General features: G+C 37.3%; 1 protein-coding gene across 1 annotated transcript in view; it reads left to right on the top strand.

Annotated features, from left to right (window-relative positions):
* The window catches only part of UBR3 (ubiquitin protein ligase E3 component n-recognin 3 (putative)), a 272,765-nt gene that overhangs the window by 92,063 nt on the left and 164,003 nt on the right, over window positions 1-16,699 (top strand). The window contains exons 9-10 of the mRNA XM_006878857.1: window positions 14,098-14,277; window positions 14,950-15,083. Coding sequence (XP_006878919.1) covers window positions 14,098-14,277; window positions 14,950-15,083 — 314 coding nt within the window. The remainder of the gene's footprint in view (window positions 1-14,097; window positions 14,278-14,949; window positions 15,084-16,699) is intronic.

The raw sequence follows: 16,699 nt of genomic DNA, 5'->3' as shown, positions 1-16,699 counted from the left end.
ATATGGAGTGAGGTGGGGATCTTGTTTAATTCTTCTGCAGATAGTTTTCCAATTTTGCCAACACCATTTGTTAAAAAGGCTGTCATTTCCCCACCTAACTGATTTCATCTCTTTAGGAACAGGTTTTTTAATGATTTGTGATTGTAATGTTGTATGACAATACTGTAATTTACTTAACTATTTTTTCATTAGTAATTCCTATTCTTTTCATACATTTTATGTTCTCAGTCTTACATGTTTTTATATGTTTCTTGTATACATTTTTATATGCTTCTTGTTGTTATGTGCCGTCAAGTTGCCTGCGACTCATAGCGACTCAATGTACATTAGCTCTGAACCCTGCTCTATCCTGAGCCAATCTCATCATCTCCAACAGATCTAATTCCATTTCTTGAGTCACTGAATCAATCCATCTCATTCTGGGTCGTCTTCTCCTGCGCTGTCCCATCACCCTTCCAAGCATGATTTCCCTCTCCAAGGATCAGTCCCTCCTGGCCACATGGACAAAGTAAGTGAGATGCAGCTTCAAAATCTTTGCCTCCAAGGAACAGCTTCATTTCAGCTTCTCCAAGATAAATCTGTTTGTTCTCCTGGCAGTACATGGTATGTTCAAAACTTCTCCAGCACCCCAACTCAAAAACATTGATCCTTTTTCTATCATTTTTAGTTATTGTTCAGTTCTTTGATGCATAGCAAATAAATGTGAAGACTGTGGCCTAGATTAGGCGCACTTTAGTCTTCAGACTGACATCATTGCTCTTCAGTACTTTAGAGAGGTCCCCAACAGCACACTTTTCCCATGCAGTTCATCTGTTGATTTCCTGACTTCTGGTGCCAATATTGATTGTGGAACCAAGCAAGCTCAATCTCTTCAATTCTCAATCTCTTCACCATCTATGATGAAGTTGCCAGTTTGCCCAGTAGTGAAAATGTTTGTGTTCTTGATGTTGACCTTCAATCCATGTTGAAAATACAGTCCTTGACTTTCTGCAGGAAACGCCTCATGTCCTCTTCAGTTTTAGCAAGCATGGTTGTGTGTCATCTTCATAACACAGGTTATATCAGAGGTATCAGTAATGTCAGATGTGTCATTGCCAAATATTTTTCCTAGTCTGTAGATTATCTTTTTACTCTTTTGTTGCATATTAGATTTAATTTTCAGAAGGTCTCAATCATCTAATTTATCCTCGGCTGACTGTACATTTTCAGTTATATTTGATAGTCTACTAGGCTATAGAATAGGGTTCTTAATTTGCCTTTAGGGAGCTCTGATGGAAGACTGTTCTACTAACCCAAAGGTGGAAACTCTGGCAGTTAGAATACTCCAGTGGTCCTGTGGCAGAAAGATGGATAATCACTTCCCATAAATGCAATTTTTAGTCTTTGAAAAACCTCATGGAAATTAAGCTATGAATCAGTTATGACTTGATGACAATGAGTGAGTTTGCTTTCTTTTTTTTTATGATCTTTATGGTTTTATGTTTTATGCCCATTTTTAGTTCATTTTTGTATATGGTGTTAGGCATGGGTCTTGTTTCAAGTTTCTGCAAATATGTAGTTTTACAAACACCATTTGTTAAAGAGGTTGTCTTTTCCCAACTTAATGGATTTCCTCTCTTTGTCAAAGATCAGCTATCCATATCTGGATGAATTTATTTCTGGATTCTCATTCTGTTCCATTGATGATTATGCCGTTGTCAAATCGTTTTGATTCTCGATCTGTGTAGTATATTTTGAGATCAGGAAGTTTAAGGTCTCTTACTTTATGTTTTTCAGTATTACTTTGTTGAACTGAACATGATGTTTAAATTTTCATCTCTTTGAAAATGGAAACCAACTTTTTATGAAGGTGGTGATTTTCTGTTCCATCTTTGAAAAATGACTTCATGTTTAGGATCAGGATTGCATTGTATCTTTAGATTGCTTTTGGTAATATTACTATTTTCCCTATGTTAAATATTCTGAACCATGAACATGATTTATTTTTCTATTTATGTAGAGTTCTTTGAGTTCTTATAGTAATGTTTTGCAGTTTTCTCTGTACAGATCTTTTGTATATCTGGTTAGATTTAGTCATAGATATTTAATCTTGTGGTCAGCTGTTGTAAATGGCATTGATTTCCTTTTCAAAAGTTCTTTTTATGTAGTGCACAGAAATTAAGCTGATTTTTGTATGTGCATTTTATATCCTGTCATTTAGCTGAATTGTTCAGTTACATTCAATAATTTTTTTTTAGTTGAGGCTGTTATTTCTATATATTTTTGCTATTGCTATATATTGCTGTTATGTGCCATCAAGTCTCTTGAGAACCATAGTGACCCTATGCACAACAGCTTTGAACCCTGTCCTGTGCTGAACCAGTCTCACTGTCTTCAACATATCTGCCCCCATTACCTCTATGTCAACCTATCTCATCTGAGATCTTCTTCTGCACTGTTTGTCCCCTCTTCCAAGCATGATGACCTTCTGAAAGGACTGGTCACTCCTAGCAACATGACTGAAGTTTGTGAGATGGAGTGTCAAATCCTTGCCTTCAAGGAGCAGCTTTGTTTTAACCCTCTCCAGAACAGACCTATTTGTTCTCTTGGTCAATGGTATGTTCTGTACTCTTCTCTAGCACCACAACTCAAAGACATCAATTCTTTCTATTCTGTCGTACTTAGTCACTGTTTAGCTCTCTGATGCATATCAAATAGTTGCGAAGACCATGCCCTGACTTGAGTGCTCCTTAGTCTCCAGACTGATATCATTGTTCTTTAGCCCTTTGGGAAGGCTCTTGACAACATATTTCCATAATGCAATTCATCTTTTGATTTCCTAACTGCTCATGCCAAGTGTTGATTGTGGAGCCAAGCAAGCTGAAATTGTTAACAACCTCAATCTCTTCTCCATCTATCACAGTGCTCCCACTTCTTGATGTTGAGCTTCAACCCATATTGAAGACTACAGTCCTTGATCTTCTGCAACAAATGATTCAGGTCCTTCTCAGTTACGTAACACTGGTTGCTGATGAATCTTACTCCAGTCCTGATTCCACATCCTCCTCATAAAGTCCAGCCTCCCGAAGGATCCGTTCTGCATAAAGATTAAAAAAGTATGGAGACAGGACACATCCCTAACATACTCCTTTCCTGATTTTGAGCCATGGAATCCTTCCTTGCTTTATTCTGTGGACTGCTTCCTGGTCCAAGTGTAGGCTTTACATGAGCACAGTATTCTGGGATTTTCATTCTTCTCAAGGTTAGCCACAGTTGTTGGGATCCACATAGTCAAATGCCTTTGCATAATCAATGAAATACAGATAAACAATCCTCTGGTACTCTCTATAGGATCATATTATCTGCAAATACAGTTTTACTTCCTTTTATCTAATTTGAATTTATTTCCTTTTTGCTTTAAATTACTATTCATTGTGATTTTGAATGAAAGGCAAAAAATAAATTGTTTTTCATTCACTTATTCATACACATTTCTCCCCTCCCTCTTCAATCCATGCTGTTCCAGATTGTTAATTCAAATTCACATAATGTCTGGTTTCCCATTCATTCCAAATTGACCTTCCCTTCACCTATTCCAATATGATGTTCATTATTTCTCCATTTTTTTTCTTGCTCTTCCATCACCCTTCTCCTATTTCCTTTTGTTGCCTACTCCTTTGGCTAGGACTTCCACTATAATTAAATGAGACTGGTGAAAGGGAATCCTTATTCCTGTTCGAAGAGGAACAAATTCTGTCTACTTCTGTCTGTGGTGGTTTTGGTAGGCAGTGAATTTAAAAATTTGCTTTCAGTCTCTCCATTGAGAGCCATGTTGACCATGGTTTTATTTATGTGATTTTTATTATGTGGAAGAAAATTCCTTTGTTTCTACTTTGCTGAGCATTTAAAAAATATTATTATTATTAATTTTAATGACAGTTTGCAGAGACTTTGGATTTCCATTCATTCATTGTTGCACTTTTCTCCCTTCCCACCCCTCCGCCCCCTCAGTACACACTTCTCTTTGAAAAGTAAAAGAAACATTCTTCCATTGTTTTACAGTCCCTCCCCCCCAGGTCCACTCCACTATGCAGCCTTTGCTCTAGACTCCAGTCATGACAAAAATACCTAATCACATAGCCCTTTTAAACAGTTTTCTCCCTCATCTGTTTCAATGCAGTATACATTATTTATCACATCTTTCTCAGTCTCCCTCCAACCCCGAGGTCAGTCCTGTCTTAGAACAGTGGCACCATGCAGTTTTTGTCCTTTTGTGACTGAGATATTTTACTCAGTATAATGTTCTCCAGGGTCACCCATTTTGAATAATTATTGCATGATTTCCTTTTTTTTCAATGCAGCATAGTATTCCATTGTGTGAATATACCACAACTTCTCTATCCATTAGTTTGTTGATGGGCATTTTGGTTGTTTCCAGCTCCTTGCTATTGTGAACAAAGCCGCGATAAAACATGGGTGTGCATATATCTGCTTGGGTGGCAGATATGGTCTCTTTGGGGTATATTCCCAGTAGTGAAATTGCTGGGTCAAATGGTATTTCTATTTGCAACTTTTTGAGAAAGTGCCACACTGCCTTCCACAGTGGTTGCACCATTTTACACTCCCACCAACAGTCAATAAGGGTTCCAGTTTCTCCATTTGCTGATCATTTTTATCAGGACAAGATGTTAAATTCTGTCAAATGATTTTTCTATATTATTATGTTCATGTGTTTCCCCCCCCCCCTTTTTTATTGATGTGGTGGATTGCGCTGCTTTTTTTATATTGAACCATCCTTGTATTTATCCTGCTTGATCATGATAAATGATTTTTTTTTGTTATGATAGTGGATTCAATTGTTTAGTATATTATTGAGAATTTTTGTGTCTATATTCATAAGATATTTCTTATGTAGAAAATTATCTTTAGTGGACAGAAAGTGATGCTACCAAGCCAAGGTGAGTGACTAATCCACGGCCCTCAGGCCTGTTTTTAATTGTTTTTGGTCAAACATTCTTCTACGGCATATAGCTGTGATCTGTCCACTTGCTGTACAGAGGTCACTCCTGGTGGCTGTGAAGCTGAACACTGTGACACTGATGTGTCCAAGTGCGAGAATGGCTGCCCTTGGTGGGCAGTGTTTGGTGGAGCCCCCTGATTAAAATAATCTTAGAAGCAGGAGTGGCATCCACTTCTGAAAGAGCTTGCCTCTGGAAACACTATGAACCTGGAGAAAGGATGAAAGTGATACAAATGTCCAGGTCTTTCATTCATAGTGTCGCTATGAGTCACTCATGGAACTTAACAACAACAACAACAACAACAGTATCTTTGCCTGTATTTGTATCAGGGTAATGCCTGCTTCATACAATGACTGAGTATTCCATGTTTTTCTGTAATCTGCAGTACTTTGAATAGAACTTGTGTCAGGGTTCATAAAATTCACTTTGGGCTGGGGCACTTTTTCAATTTAGTGTGTTTTTATAACCTACTAAGTTTCTTCTTTTGTGATACCTTATTTGAACTTTCTACTTCTGTCTGTGGTTGTTTCAGTAGGCAGTGAGTTTAAAATTTGCCAATTGCAAAACTTTGTTGGAGTGTATTTCTGCATAATATTCAGTTACTGTTCCATTTTGTTGAGGTGTCACGTATTTTATTCCTTATTCATGTGTTTGTATGATCTCCTTTTCCTTTGTTAGAAATTCTAGGAGCCTGTTGTTTATAGTAGTCCTTTCACACAACCACCTTCTAATCTTGCTTTTTCTTCCCATTATTCTTCTGTTCATGTATTTCTACTCTAATCATTATTATTTCCTTTCTTCTGGAGAGGGTAGTCAGTATTTGTGGTTCTTTTTTGTCAGAAATGTTGGATTCAGATGTTGATTTTGGGTTTTTATGTGTTCTAAATTGACTTGAGTACTGCTTTTGCTGTGTTTTAAAATTTTGGTATGTTATGTTTCAAACTGATTTGTTTCAAGAATATTTAAATTTCTTGTTTATTTTTACTCAGTAGTGTCAAGTAATGGTTTGGCCTTTTTTTTTTTTTTTTTTTTTAGTTTCCATATAGTTGATTTCCCTCCCATTGATTTCAAATTTAGAGCACTGTGGTCTGAGGCAGTGCAGTATTTTGATGTTTTTTAGTTCACTGAGGCTTGCTTTGTGACCTAGCATATGGTTGATGCTGTAGACTATTCCATGTACACTAGAGAAAAATGTATACTGTACTCTTGTTGAGGCCCAGACAAAACTTGATTGTTGGTGAATCAAACATGTCTCACTGTACCAGAAAGAATGGGTTGACACTGAAAATTTTCAGGAAGTACCATACGAATATCATCCAGGAAGAATGCAAAAGGTCAATACAAAGACAGAGGAGGAAGAAAAGACCAAGATGGATGTCAGAAGAAATTCTAAATATTGCACTGAAGCACCGAGAAGTCAAAGCAAAGGGAAGAAATCAAGATATTAAAGATTTGAACAGAAGATTCCAGAGGGCAGCATGGGAAGACAAAGCAAAGTATTAGGATGAAATGTGCAAGGATCTGGAGTCAGAAAATCAAAAGGGACAAACTTGCTCAGCATTTCTTTCTTTTTCTTTTTTAATTTTCATTTTATTATTGTTGTGTGCGTGTACCGTCAAATCAGATCTGACTGGTACAGGAGGAGATTGTCCCTCCTTCCCTGGCAGAGAATCTGGGGGATTCGAATTGTTCGCCTCTGGGATTGTAGTTGCAGCTCCTTGCCACTAGGCCAACAGAGCTCCCCTCAGCATTTCTTAAGCTCAAGGAAATGAACAAATTCAGCCCTTGAGTTGCAATACTTAAGGATACTTTGGGCAGAATATTAAATGATCCAGGAAGCATTAAAAGAAGTTGGAAAGAGTGCACAGAGTCATTGTACCAAAAGGAATTGGTAGATACAGAAGAATTTCATGAAACAATGTATGAGCATGAACCTATGGTGATGAAGGAAGAAGTTCAGGCTACTCTGAAAGAATTGGCAAAAAATAAGGCCCTAGGAATTGATGGCATACCTATTGATATATTTCAACAAATTTATGCTGCCCTGGATGTCCTAACCAAGAAATTTGGAGGACAACCACCTGGCCTACTGACTGGAAGAGATCTATATTTGTTTCCATTCCAAAGAAAGGTGATCCGACAGAGTGTGGAAATTATTAAACAGTATCATTGATGTCACAATCAAGCAAGATTCTGCTGAAGATTATCCAAAAATGACTGAAACAGCAGCACATCCAACAGAGAACTGCCTGAAGTGCAGGCTGGATTTAGAAGTGGCTGTGACACTAAGGATATTATAGCTAATGTCAGATGGATCTTGTCTGAAAGCAGAGAGTGCAGAGGAATGTCTATCTATGTTTCATTGACTATGCAAAGGCATTCGACTTGTGTGGATCACAACAAACTGGCTGACTCTGAGAAGAATGGGAATCCCAGAACACTTGATTGTACTTATGCGAAACCAATGCTTGGACCAGAAAAGAGCAAGGAAACATTGCATGGTTCAAAATTGAGAAGGATGTGCGTCAAGGATATTCATCAACAATCTGTGTTATACAGATGACACAACCGTACTTGCTGAAACTGAGGAGGACCTGATGTGCTTGCTGCAGAAGGTCAAGGACTGCAACCTTCAATATAGATTGAAGTTCAGCATCAGGAAAACAGAGATTCTCACCACTAGGCTGAATAACAGCATCATGATGGATGATAAAGAGATTGAGATTGTTGACAGCTTCAGTTTGCTTGGCTCTACAAGTCAACACTCTTGGTACTAACAGCCAGGAAATTAAAAGATGAATTGGATCGGGAAAGTCTGCTGTCAGAAGACCTCTCCAAAGTACTGAAGAGCAATGATGTCAGTCTGGAGACTAAGGTGCGCCCAATCCAGGCCATGATCTTTCCAGTTACTTGCTGTGCATCAGAGAACTGAACAGTGAATAAGGATGATAGAAGGAGAGTTGATGCCTTTGAGCTGTGGTGCTAGAGAAGAGTATTGAATATTCCATGGACTGCTAGGAGAACAAACAAATTCCTCCTCAAGAGGGTGAAGCCAGGCTGCTCCTCGGAGGCAAAGATTCTGAAGCTCCAACTGACATACTTTGGATATGTTGCAAGGCAGGATCAGTCCTTGGAGAAGGACATCATGCTTGGAAGGTTGGAGGGAGAGTGCAACAGAGGAAGACCCTTGATGAGATGGATTGATTCAGTGACTGGGGTAATGGAGACAATAAGATTGGCAAGGTATAGAGCAGGATTTAGGGCTGTTGCACATAGTGTCACTATGAGTCACAGGAGACTCGACAGCACATAACAACAACAACAAAAACAATCACCATATGAACATGAACCAGTGGTAACGACAGAGGAAGTGGAAGCTGTGTTGAAGGCATTGGCAAAAAATAAGGCCCTGGGAATCGATGGATACCCACTGACATATTTGAATTAACAGATGCAGTCTTGGATGCACTTACCAGTCTATGCCAGGAAATTTGGAGGGCAGCTGTCTGGTCAATGGATTGGAAGAGGTATATATTTGTTCCCATTCCCAAGAAAGGTGATCCAACTGAATGTGGAAATTATCGAACAATATCAACAAGCAAAATACTGCTGAAGATCATTTAAAATGGCTAGAACGGTATATAGACGGGGAACTGCCAGAAGTTCAAGCAGGATTTGAAAGAGGCTGTGGCACCATGGAAATAATTGCTGATGTCAGATGGATCCTGAGTGAAAGTAAGGAATACCAGAAGAATGTCTGTTTGTGCTTTGTTGACTATGTAAAGGCATTTGACTGTGTGTGTTAGAACAAGCTTTGACTGATAGAGAAGAATGGGAATCCCAGAGCACTTGATTGTGCTCATGTGGAATCTATACCTGTACCTGGAGGCTGTTGTGTGAACGGAGCAGGAGAGCACTACATAGTTTGGAATTGGGAAGGGAGTGGCCAGCGTTGTATTCTCTCTCCATACCCATTTAATCTCTATGCTAAGCAAATGATCCGAGAAGCTGTACTCTGTGAAGAGGATGTGACATCAGGATTGGAGGGAGACACATCAATAATCTGCATTATACAGATGATACAACTTTGCTTGTAAAAGTGAGGAGAACTTGAAGCATTGTTTTAGAGGATCAGCCTTCTCAATGTCAAGAAAATAATGATTCTTACCACTGGACCTATAGGCAATATTGTCATGGATGGAGAGGAGATTGAAACTGTCAACAGCTTTATCTTGCTTGAGTCCATAATTAACACCCTTGGTAGCAGCAGTCAGGAAATAAGGAAACACGTTGCACTGGGAAAATTTGCAGTTAGTTATTAAAGAATAGTGATGTCGGTTTGAGGACTAAGGTGTGTCGGTTTCAGGCCATAGTCATGCTAGGCATCTGAGAACTGGACATTAGATAAAGATGACAGAAGAATTGATGCCTTTGAACTGCTGTTGGAGAAGAGTACTGAACATCTCATGGATGGCCAGGAGTACAAACAGATATGTCTTGGAGAGGGTGCACCTGGAGTGCTCTTTTGAGGCAGGAAGGATGAGGTTTCTCTTCACATACTTTGGGCATGTTGCTAGGAGTGGGCTATTTTTTGAAGAGGGACATAATGCTGGGAAGATTGGAGGGTTAGCGAAGGAGAGGAATACCCTCGACTAGGTGAATTGATACTGCTACAATGGGCTCTTGTGTGTCAGGAAGTGTGAAAAGATAGAGCAGGGTGGAAAAAAGAGCAGTGTTCAGATCTTTTGTTTATAGGTTCGCTGAGTCATAGTTGACTCCAGGGCACTTAACAACAGGAGCAGACCTGTTTTATAGTTGTCTGTCTAGGTAGTTTTCAGAATATGTAAATCACAAAGGATAAGATTGCCCAGTTTTCTCCCTGGTAGCCATTGCTGATACCAACTATTAAGGAAAGTGCTACCTTTAAGTTAGCTGTGCAGCTAACTCGCTATGGCTTTGACATAAAGCTCTCTTTTTAAGTCTAGTGTTCTACATATTTCTCCGAGACCCAGTTGATTATTTGTATTGTTTAGTTTTTTTGTATTTGTTGAGTCTCTTTCTAAGTCATTCTTTCCTTCATCTATTGGGTTGGTGTTTGTTGTGTTCTTTTATCAAGTGTAGCATGAACTGATCCTTATTGTTCTCAGACGGTGTAGCTAGAGAAAGTGTGTGTGAGTAGGGCAGTAAAATCTGTTTTTTTCTATGTATTTTGTGCCCCCACACCCTCCATTTTTTTTTGTTGCTTTCTTTCTTGTCATCCAGCTGCTGTTGTGGTCCTCTCTGTATTGGCAGGATCCAGAAAAGCTGGATAACCACCTGTTTTTGTTGTTGTTATGTGCCGTTGAGTTGCTTGCAACTTATAGCAACCCTATGTACAACAGCCCGAAACTCTGCTCTGTCCCGTGCCAATCACATTGTCTCTGACACCCCCATCCCGATTACCCCACTCACTGAATCAATCCATCTCCTAGAGGGCCTTCCCCTCCTGAGCTGTCCCTCCACCCTCCCAAGCATGATGTCCTTTTCTAAGGACTGGTCTCTCCTTACAACATGTCTAAAGTATGTTAGACGGAGCCTCAGAATCCTTGCCTCCAAGGAGCCACCTGGTTTAACCCTTTCCAGGATGAATCTGTTTTCCTAGCAGTCCATAGTATTCTCAATACTCTTCTCCAGCACCACAGCTCAAAGGCATCAATTCTCCTTCTATCCTCCTTAGTCATTGTCCAACTCTGATGCATAACAAGTGATTGCAAAGACCATGGCCTATATCAGATACACCTTAGTCTCCAGAGAGACACCATTGCTCTTCAGTACTTTGGAGAGGTCCCTAACAGCAGACTTTCCCATGGCAATGCGCCTTTTAATTTCCTGGCTACTGGTGCCAAGAGTGTTGACTGTGGAGCCAAGCAAACTAAAGCTGTGAACAATGTCAATCTCTTCACCATCCATCCTGATGGCTGCCAATTGGTCCAGTGGTGAGAATCTTTGTCTTCTTGACATTGAGCCTCAATCCATGTTGTAGGCTGCAGTTCTTGACCCTCTGCAGCAAGCGCTTCAGGTCCTCCTCAGTTTCAGCAAGCATATTGACATACTATGCATTGGCGAGATGAGATGGACTGGCTGGCATAGGGCATTTTGAGTCGGATGATCATATGATTATATTACTCTGGAGATGAAAAGGTGAGGAAAAAATGGAGTTGCTTTCATAGTTAAAAAAGTCATTGCTAGATCCATCTTGAAGTACAATATTGTGAGTGACAGGATAATATCTATACACATACAAGAAAGTCCAGTGAATACCACTATCATTCATATATACGCACCAACAACCAAAGCCAAGGAAGAGGATATAGAAGATTTTTATCAACTTTTACAATCGGAGATCGATCAAACATGCAATCAAGATGCATTGATAATAATGGGTGACTGGAATGCAAAAGTTGGGAATGGAGAAGAAGATTCAGTATTTGGAAAACATGGACTCGGTGACAGAAATGGAGCTGGACAGAGAATGATTGAATTTTGCACAATCAATGACTTATTCATATCCAATCCGTTTTTTAAGAGACATACATGCAGGTTATATACATGGATTTCACCTGATGGTATGCATAGGAATCAGATTGATTACGTCTGTGGAAGGAACTGCTGGAGAAGCTCAATATCAGCCATGAAAACTAGGCCTGGAGCTGATTGTGGAACAGACCACCAACTACTCTATACGCGAGTTTAAGCTGAAGTTGAGGAAAATTAAACGAAATCCATGGCAACCAAAATATGACTTTGAGTCTATCCCACCTGAATTTTAGAACCATCTCAGAAACAAGTTTGAGGCCTTGGACACTAATGAGTGAAGACCAGATGAGTTGTGGGAGGATATCAAGGTTATCATCCAGGAAGAGTGCAAACAATCATTGCAAAGACAGAAGAGGAAGCAAAGACCAAAATGGATGTCAGAAGAGACTCTGAAAATTGCAATGGAGCGCAGAGAAGCCAAAGCACAAGGAAGAATTCAATATGCTAAAGAGTTGAAGAGAAGATTTCAAAAGGCAGCATGGGATGACAAAATATTACAGTGAAATGTGCAAGGAGTTGGAGTCAGAAAATCAAAAGGGCCGAACTCGCTCAGCATTTCTTAAGCTCAAGGAAGTGAAGAACAAATTCAAACCTTGAGTTGCTATAATCAAGGATGCTTTAGGCAGCATATTAAATGATTCAGGAAGTATTAAAAGAAGATGGAAAGAATATACTGAGTTGCAGTATCGAAAGGAATTGGCAGACACAGAAGAATTTCATGAAACAACATATGAGCAAGAGCCTATGGTGGTGAAAGAAGTTCAGGCTGCTTTGAAGGAAATGGCAAAAAATAAGACCCCAGGAATACATGGTATACTACTTGACATATTTCAGGTAACAGATGCTGCCCTGGATGTGGAAAACAACCTAGAGAGATTAAAAATGGTTATGCCTAACTTTTTACTGTTCACCATTTTGTTCCCTTATTTGATGTTAACATTCAATTTCTCTTATGTTGGTGCTTGATCTGAATCTTTCTTTTTAAACTCAAAATTTTAGCATTATTTTCTGTATTTTTGTCTTTGCTGTCTGATGTCTGGGTTGAAGAGAGTTTGGGTTGCTAGTTGTATTCATTAACAACATATTGTACATATGACAGTAATGAATATTGATTATTGCTTTTGTAGGTGTGAGCTGAGGTTAACAGTGGCTGTCATGGTTAAGGCTATAGGTCAGTTTGTCTGGGCATGGTTCTCAGTGAATTGACTATGATGTAATGGTAAAGTCATCTTCTGTATTGTTATCTGGTGTAGGCATCCTTCATTTTCACAAAATACTATTTTTGTATAATCAACTGGTCTTTGCTTTTCAGAACCTCTAGTGTGGATAGTTTGTAAAACATTCCTGCATTCCTGATAGTTTGTAAAAGACCCTCACTACCATCACTATGTGGAAATTACCAAACAATATTATTACTATCATGTACAAGCAAAATACTGCTGAAGATAATTAAAAAATATCTAGAACAGTATATAGATAGAGAACTGTCTGAAATTCTAGTTGAATTTTGAAGAGGCCATGGCACCAGGGATGTTGTTGCTGATGCCAAGAATACCAGAAAAATTTTTATTTGTGCTTTATTGACTATGCAAGGACATTTGACTGGATTATAACAAATTGTGGCTGACATGGAGAAGAATAGGAATCTCAGAACTTAATTGTGCTCATGCGAAACCTATTCCTACGAGAAGAAGCAGTTGTCTGAACAGAACAAGGGAGCTGCATGGTTTAAAATTTGGAAAGAAAAAGAATTTGGAAGAGTAGATCAGGGCTGTATCAGCTTAAGAAAGCTAATAAATATAGTAGTTTTTATTCCCTGTAACAATATACATAAGCTTTAAATATTTTTAAGACATTAGTTTATATTTTCTTTCCTCTTTAAAATTTTAAATGATAATGATATTATTTGCACTTTAATAATCTAATAAAATACATGACACAGATGAAAAGACTATGTTTTTGAAAGAGATAACAGTAATTTTTGTAGCATGCTTTTTAAAAGTATGCACATATCCTTTGATTAGAATAGCATTTGAAACCATACAGATTTGATTAATTAGATAAAGTAAGATTATCCTCAGAATAAAAATATTTTATGGATTGGAATGAAAAATATTATGTGTTTAGATTTAAAAAAGTAATATGGTTTTGTAAACATGTAGTTTACTTTTTAATTATGTTAGACTTGAGTAATAATGTGCTAAGTTCTTTGTGTTCACATTATCTCATTTCATTTCCTTCAGGATTTAAAAAAATTATTTTATACTGGTTTACATGCAAAGTTCATAAAGTTCATATATATTGTTTTTCATTGTTTTTGTTTTTTCTTTCCAAATTTTAATTGATTTACAGTGTCTGTGTAACATTCCTATGGCCATAAAGCCCATGTATGGTTGGGGCTGACCTAAGTGCCTCTGATTTCAAAATCATCCCTGTTCAATAGTGTCTTAAAATTTTGGAGTTTTCAAAATTTTTAACAAATTTACTTACTTTTTGGATGTATGTGTCTTTTTCTTTTCAGATGAAGAAAATAGTTTACATGTGGTAGTGAACTGTGGAGAAGCATTACTGAAGAATAACACTTATTGGCCTCTTGTTAGTGATTTTATTAATATTCTTTCTCATCAAAGTGTGGCTAAGAGATTTCTGGAGGACCATGGTTTGTTAGTTACTTGGATGAACTTTGTGTCTTTCTTTCAAGGTATAAATTTTAACTTTTATATTAGTTCTTTTGGTTTACAAAATGCCCAATACTAAACCACTAAACATTGATTACAATGTAGAAGTACATCATTCAGGTCACCCATTCGTTGCTTCATTTTAATAATTGGGCTTTTAAAGCACTTTAATAATATTATAAAGCACTTTAATAATAGAACAACATTTTAATATAATGAAAGACACCAAAACACACATAATACATAGGGAAAATGTTGCCTCTTTTTTTTTTTTTAAAAATACAACAGCAGAGTGATTTTTGTAGCATTTTTAAGTGTTAACCTAAAAATGTCTGTTGTCTAAGAAAGATGTATTTATTATCCAACAATGAGATATCACACTTTCAACTTACATCAACTAAACTGTTGACTCTAAAAATATTTATATGAATGAGTCAATTAAAAATGTTTACAGTATAGTCTAGCTTTTAAAGAATTCTCATTTTATTTTTACAAATCTAAATAATAATTTTTAATAGTTGAAAAGTAAAAATGAAACATTTTCAAGGTTTTTATGTTCCCTGAATATATTATGTAATTTATTTCGTTTGTATGTATTAAAAAAGTGTTTGGTATTCAAGTGTATTTTGCTTGATTTGTATTAAGAATATATGCTTCCTTTTAGCAAGGCTTATATCTGTTTCAAATTTTGCAAGGTATGAACTTAAACAAGCGAGAGCTAAATGAACATGTGGAATTTGAGTCTCAGACCTACTATGCTGCCTTTGCTGCTGAACTTGAAGCCTGTGCCCAGCCAATGTGGGGACTCCTATCACATTGTAAAATCAGGGTATGTAGAGCATATACTTGTTAATTTGTATTTCACTTAAAAGTAAATGAATAAAATAGTTTTTAAGAAAAGTTTTGTGAAAACTTTGATTTGTGTACATAGTAATGTGGATGTTGAATTGTTTCCACTTGAGTTTAACTCTGTGAAAGTGGTTATTTCAAATTCAGTTTATCTCTGTGAAAGTAGCCCTGAAATAAGAATAAGTAATTCTTATTCTTAGCCAGGTTGACATTCATCTATATTACCGTATCTTTCTCCCTGCTTCAGTTGCAGATAGTCTTTGGAATTCACACATCTCTTTTTTCATATTTCTTGTTTCCTTATCAGTTCCTTAATGCTTTTTTTAAGAGGTGACAGTAAACCTCAATGAAGTTTACAATTGATATTCCAAGTACAAAGTTAGCACAAATCTCTAGTTAATGATAAGAAGATCCTAACTGTAGCATAGAAACAATAGAAAACAGTATAATTAATTAGATAAGAAAACACACATTTGTGCTTGCATGTGTTTATGTCTTGCCCTGTGCTGCTATTCAGCCTCTTCTAAGGAAAAAAGAGAAATCTCTTTTTGTAAAGATTTACATCCTTGAAAACACAATAGAGGATGGTTGTGAGTCAGATTCAACTCCTTAGCAGTGGGATTTGGTTATAGAATGGTACAGTGACTTGACTGCTAATTGAAAATTAATGATTTGAACCTACCAGCTGCTTCATGGAAGAAAGATGTGGCAGTCTGCTTTGGTAAACATTTAGAGCCTTGGAAACTATGGGACAGTTCAACTCAGTGCTATAGAGTCACTATAAGGTGACCTTGACTCATTGTCAGAGGATTTGAAAACAAATCTGTATTTTACTTTTTGCATTGTAAAGCCTTGGTTTGGTGAGTTTTTAGGAAACAGTTCAACAAAATGGAGTTCTCCTGATCCTACACTACTGAAGACTTAGGACTAAGGTTTTGTTTATGCATTGTATGATGTTTAGCCTACATGCATAACAAAAGTTTACAGTAGAAAGATTTTTAGAGAACTAGGTTCCCTTTTTGATTTTCTTCTTCTCAAGTGATTTGGTCAAGTAATTGAAAACTATTTGAACTTCTGAGGTTTTTTTACCCTTATCCTGTTGGAAACAAAAAGTAAATACAAAGACAGTAAAGCCTGCACTCCCTGATAGGTTTATTATGAGACCCTCTTCCATCTAGGCAGATTTGTGTTTTCTCCTATCACTTCAGCAATTGATGGATGACTCACAAATTTTTTGTATTCTAGCCAGGTTCGCATTTCTGACTATCTGTGTGATTACCCTTACAGGTACATGGATTTTCTCAGATGCTTCACTAGGTTTTTAATAAAATGCAGCTATTAATTAAAAAAAAAATAACTGTATTTTTCAAGTGGCATCGACTTCCTAAACAACTTACCTCTGGAAACGATAAGCTTTGATAAATGTTGATAGCTGTAGAGGGGTTTCAGACCTTTTGTTCATAGGGTCACTATGAGTTGTACTTGACTTGAAAACATCAACAATAACAATAACATTTAATTTAATACTTTTTAAAAAAATATATCTCAACTATGAGATATCATCTCACTCCAGTAAGAATAGCAAAATTTTTTTTT

Source organism: Elephantulus edwardii, unplaced genomic scaffold (assembly GCF_000299155.1).
Source record: "Elephantulus edwardii isolate Elephantulus edwardi_28Jun2011 unplaced genomic scaffold, EleEdw1.0 scaffold00001, whole genome shotgun sequence".
Taxonomy (NCBI): domain Eukaryota; kingdom Metazoa; phylum Chordata; class Mammalia; order Macroscelidea; family Macroscelididae; genus Elephantulus; species Elephantulus edwardii.
Note: the sequence above shows the minus strand (reverse complement) of the source record. Positions and strands in the feature narration are given on the sequence as shown.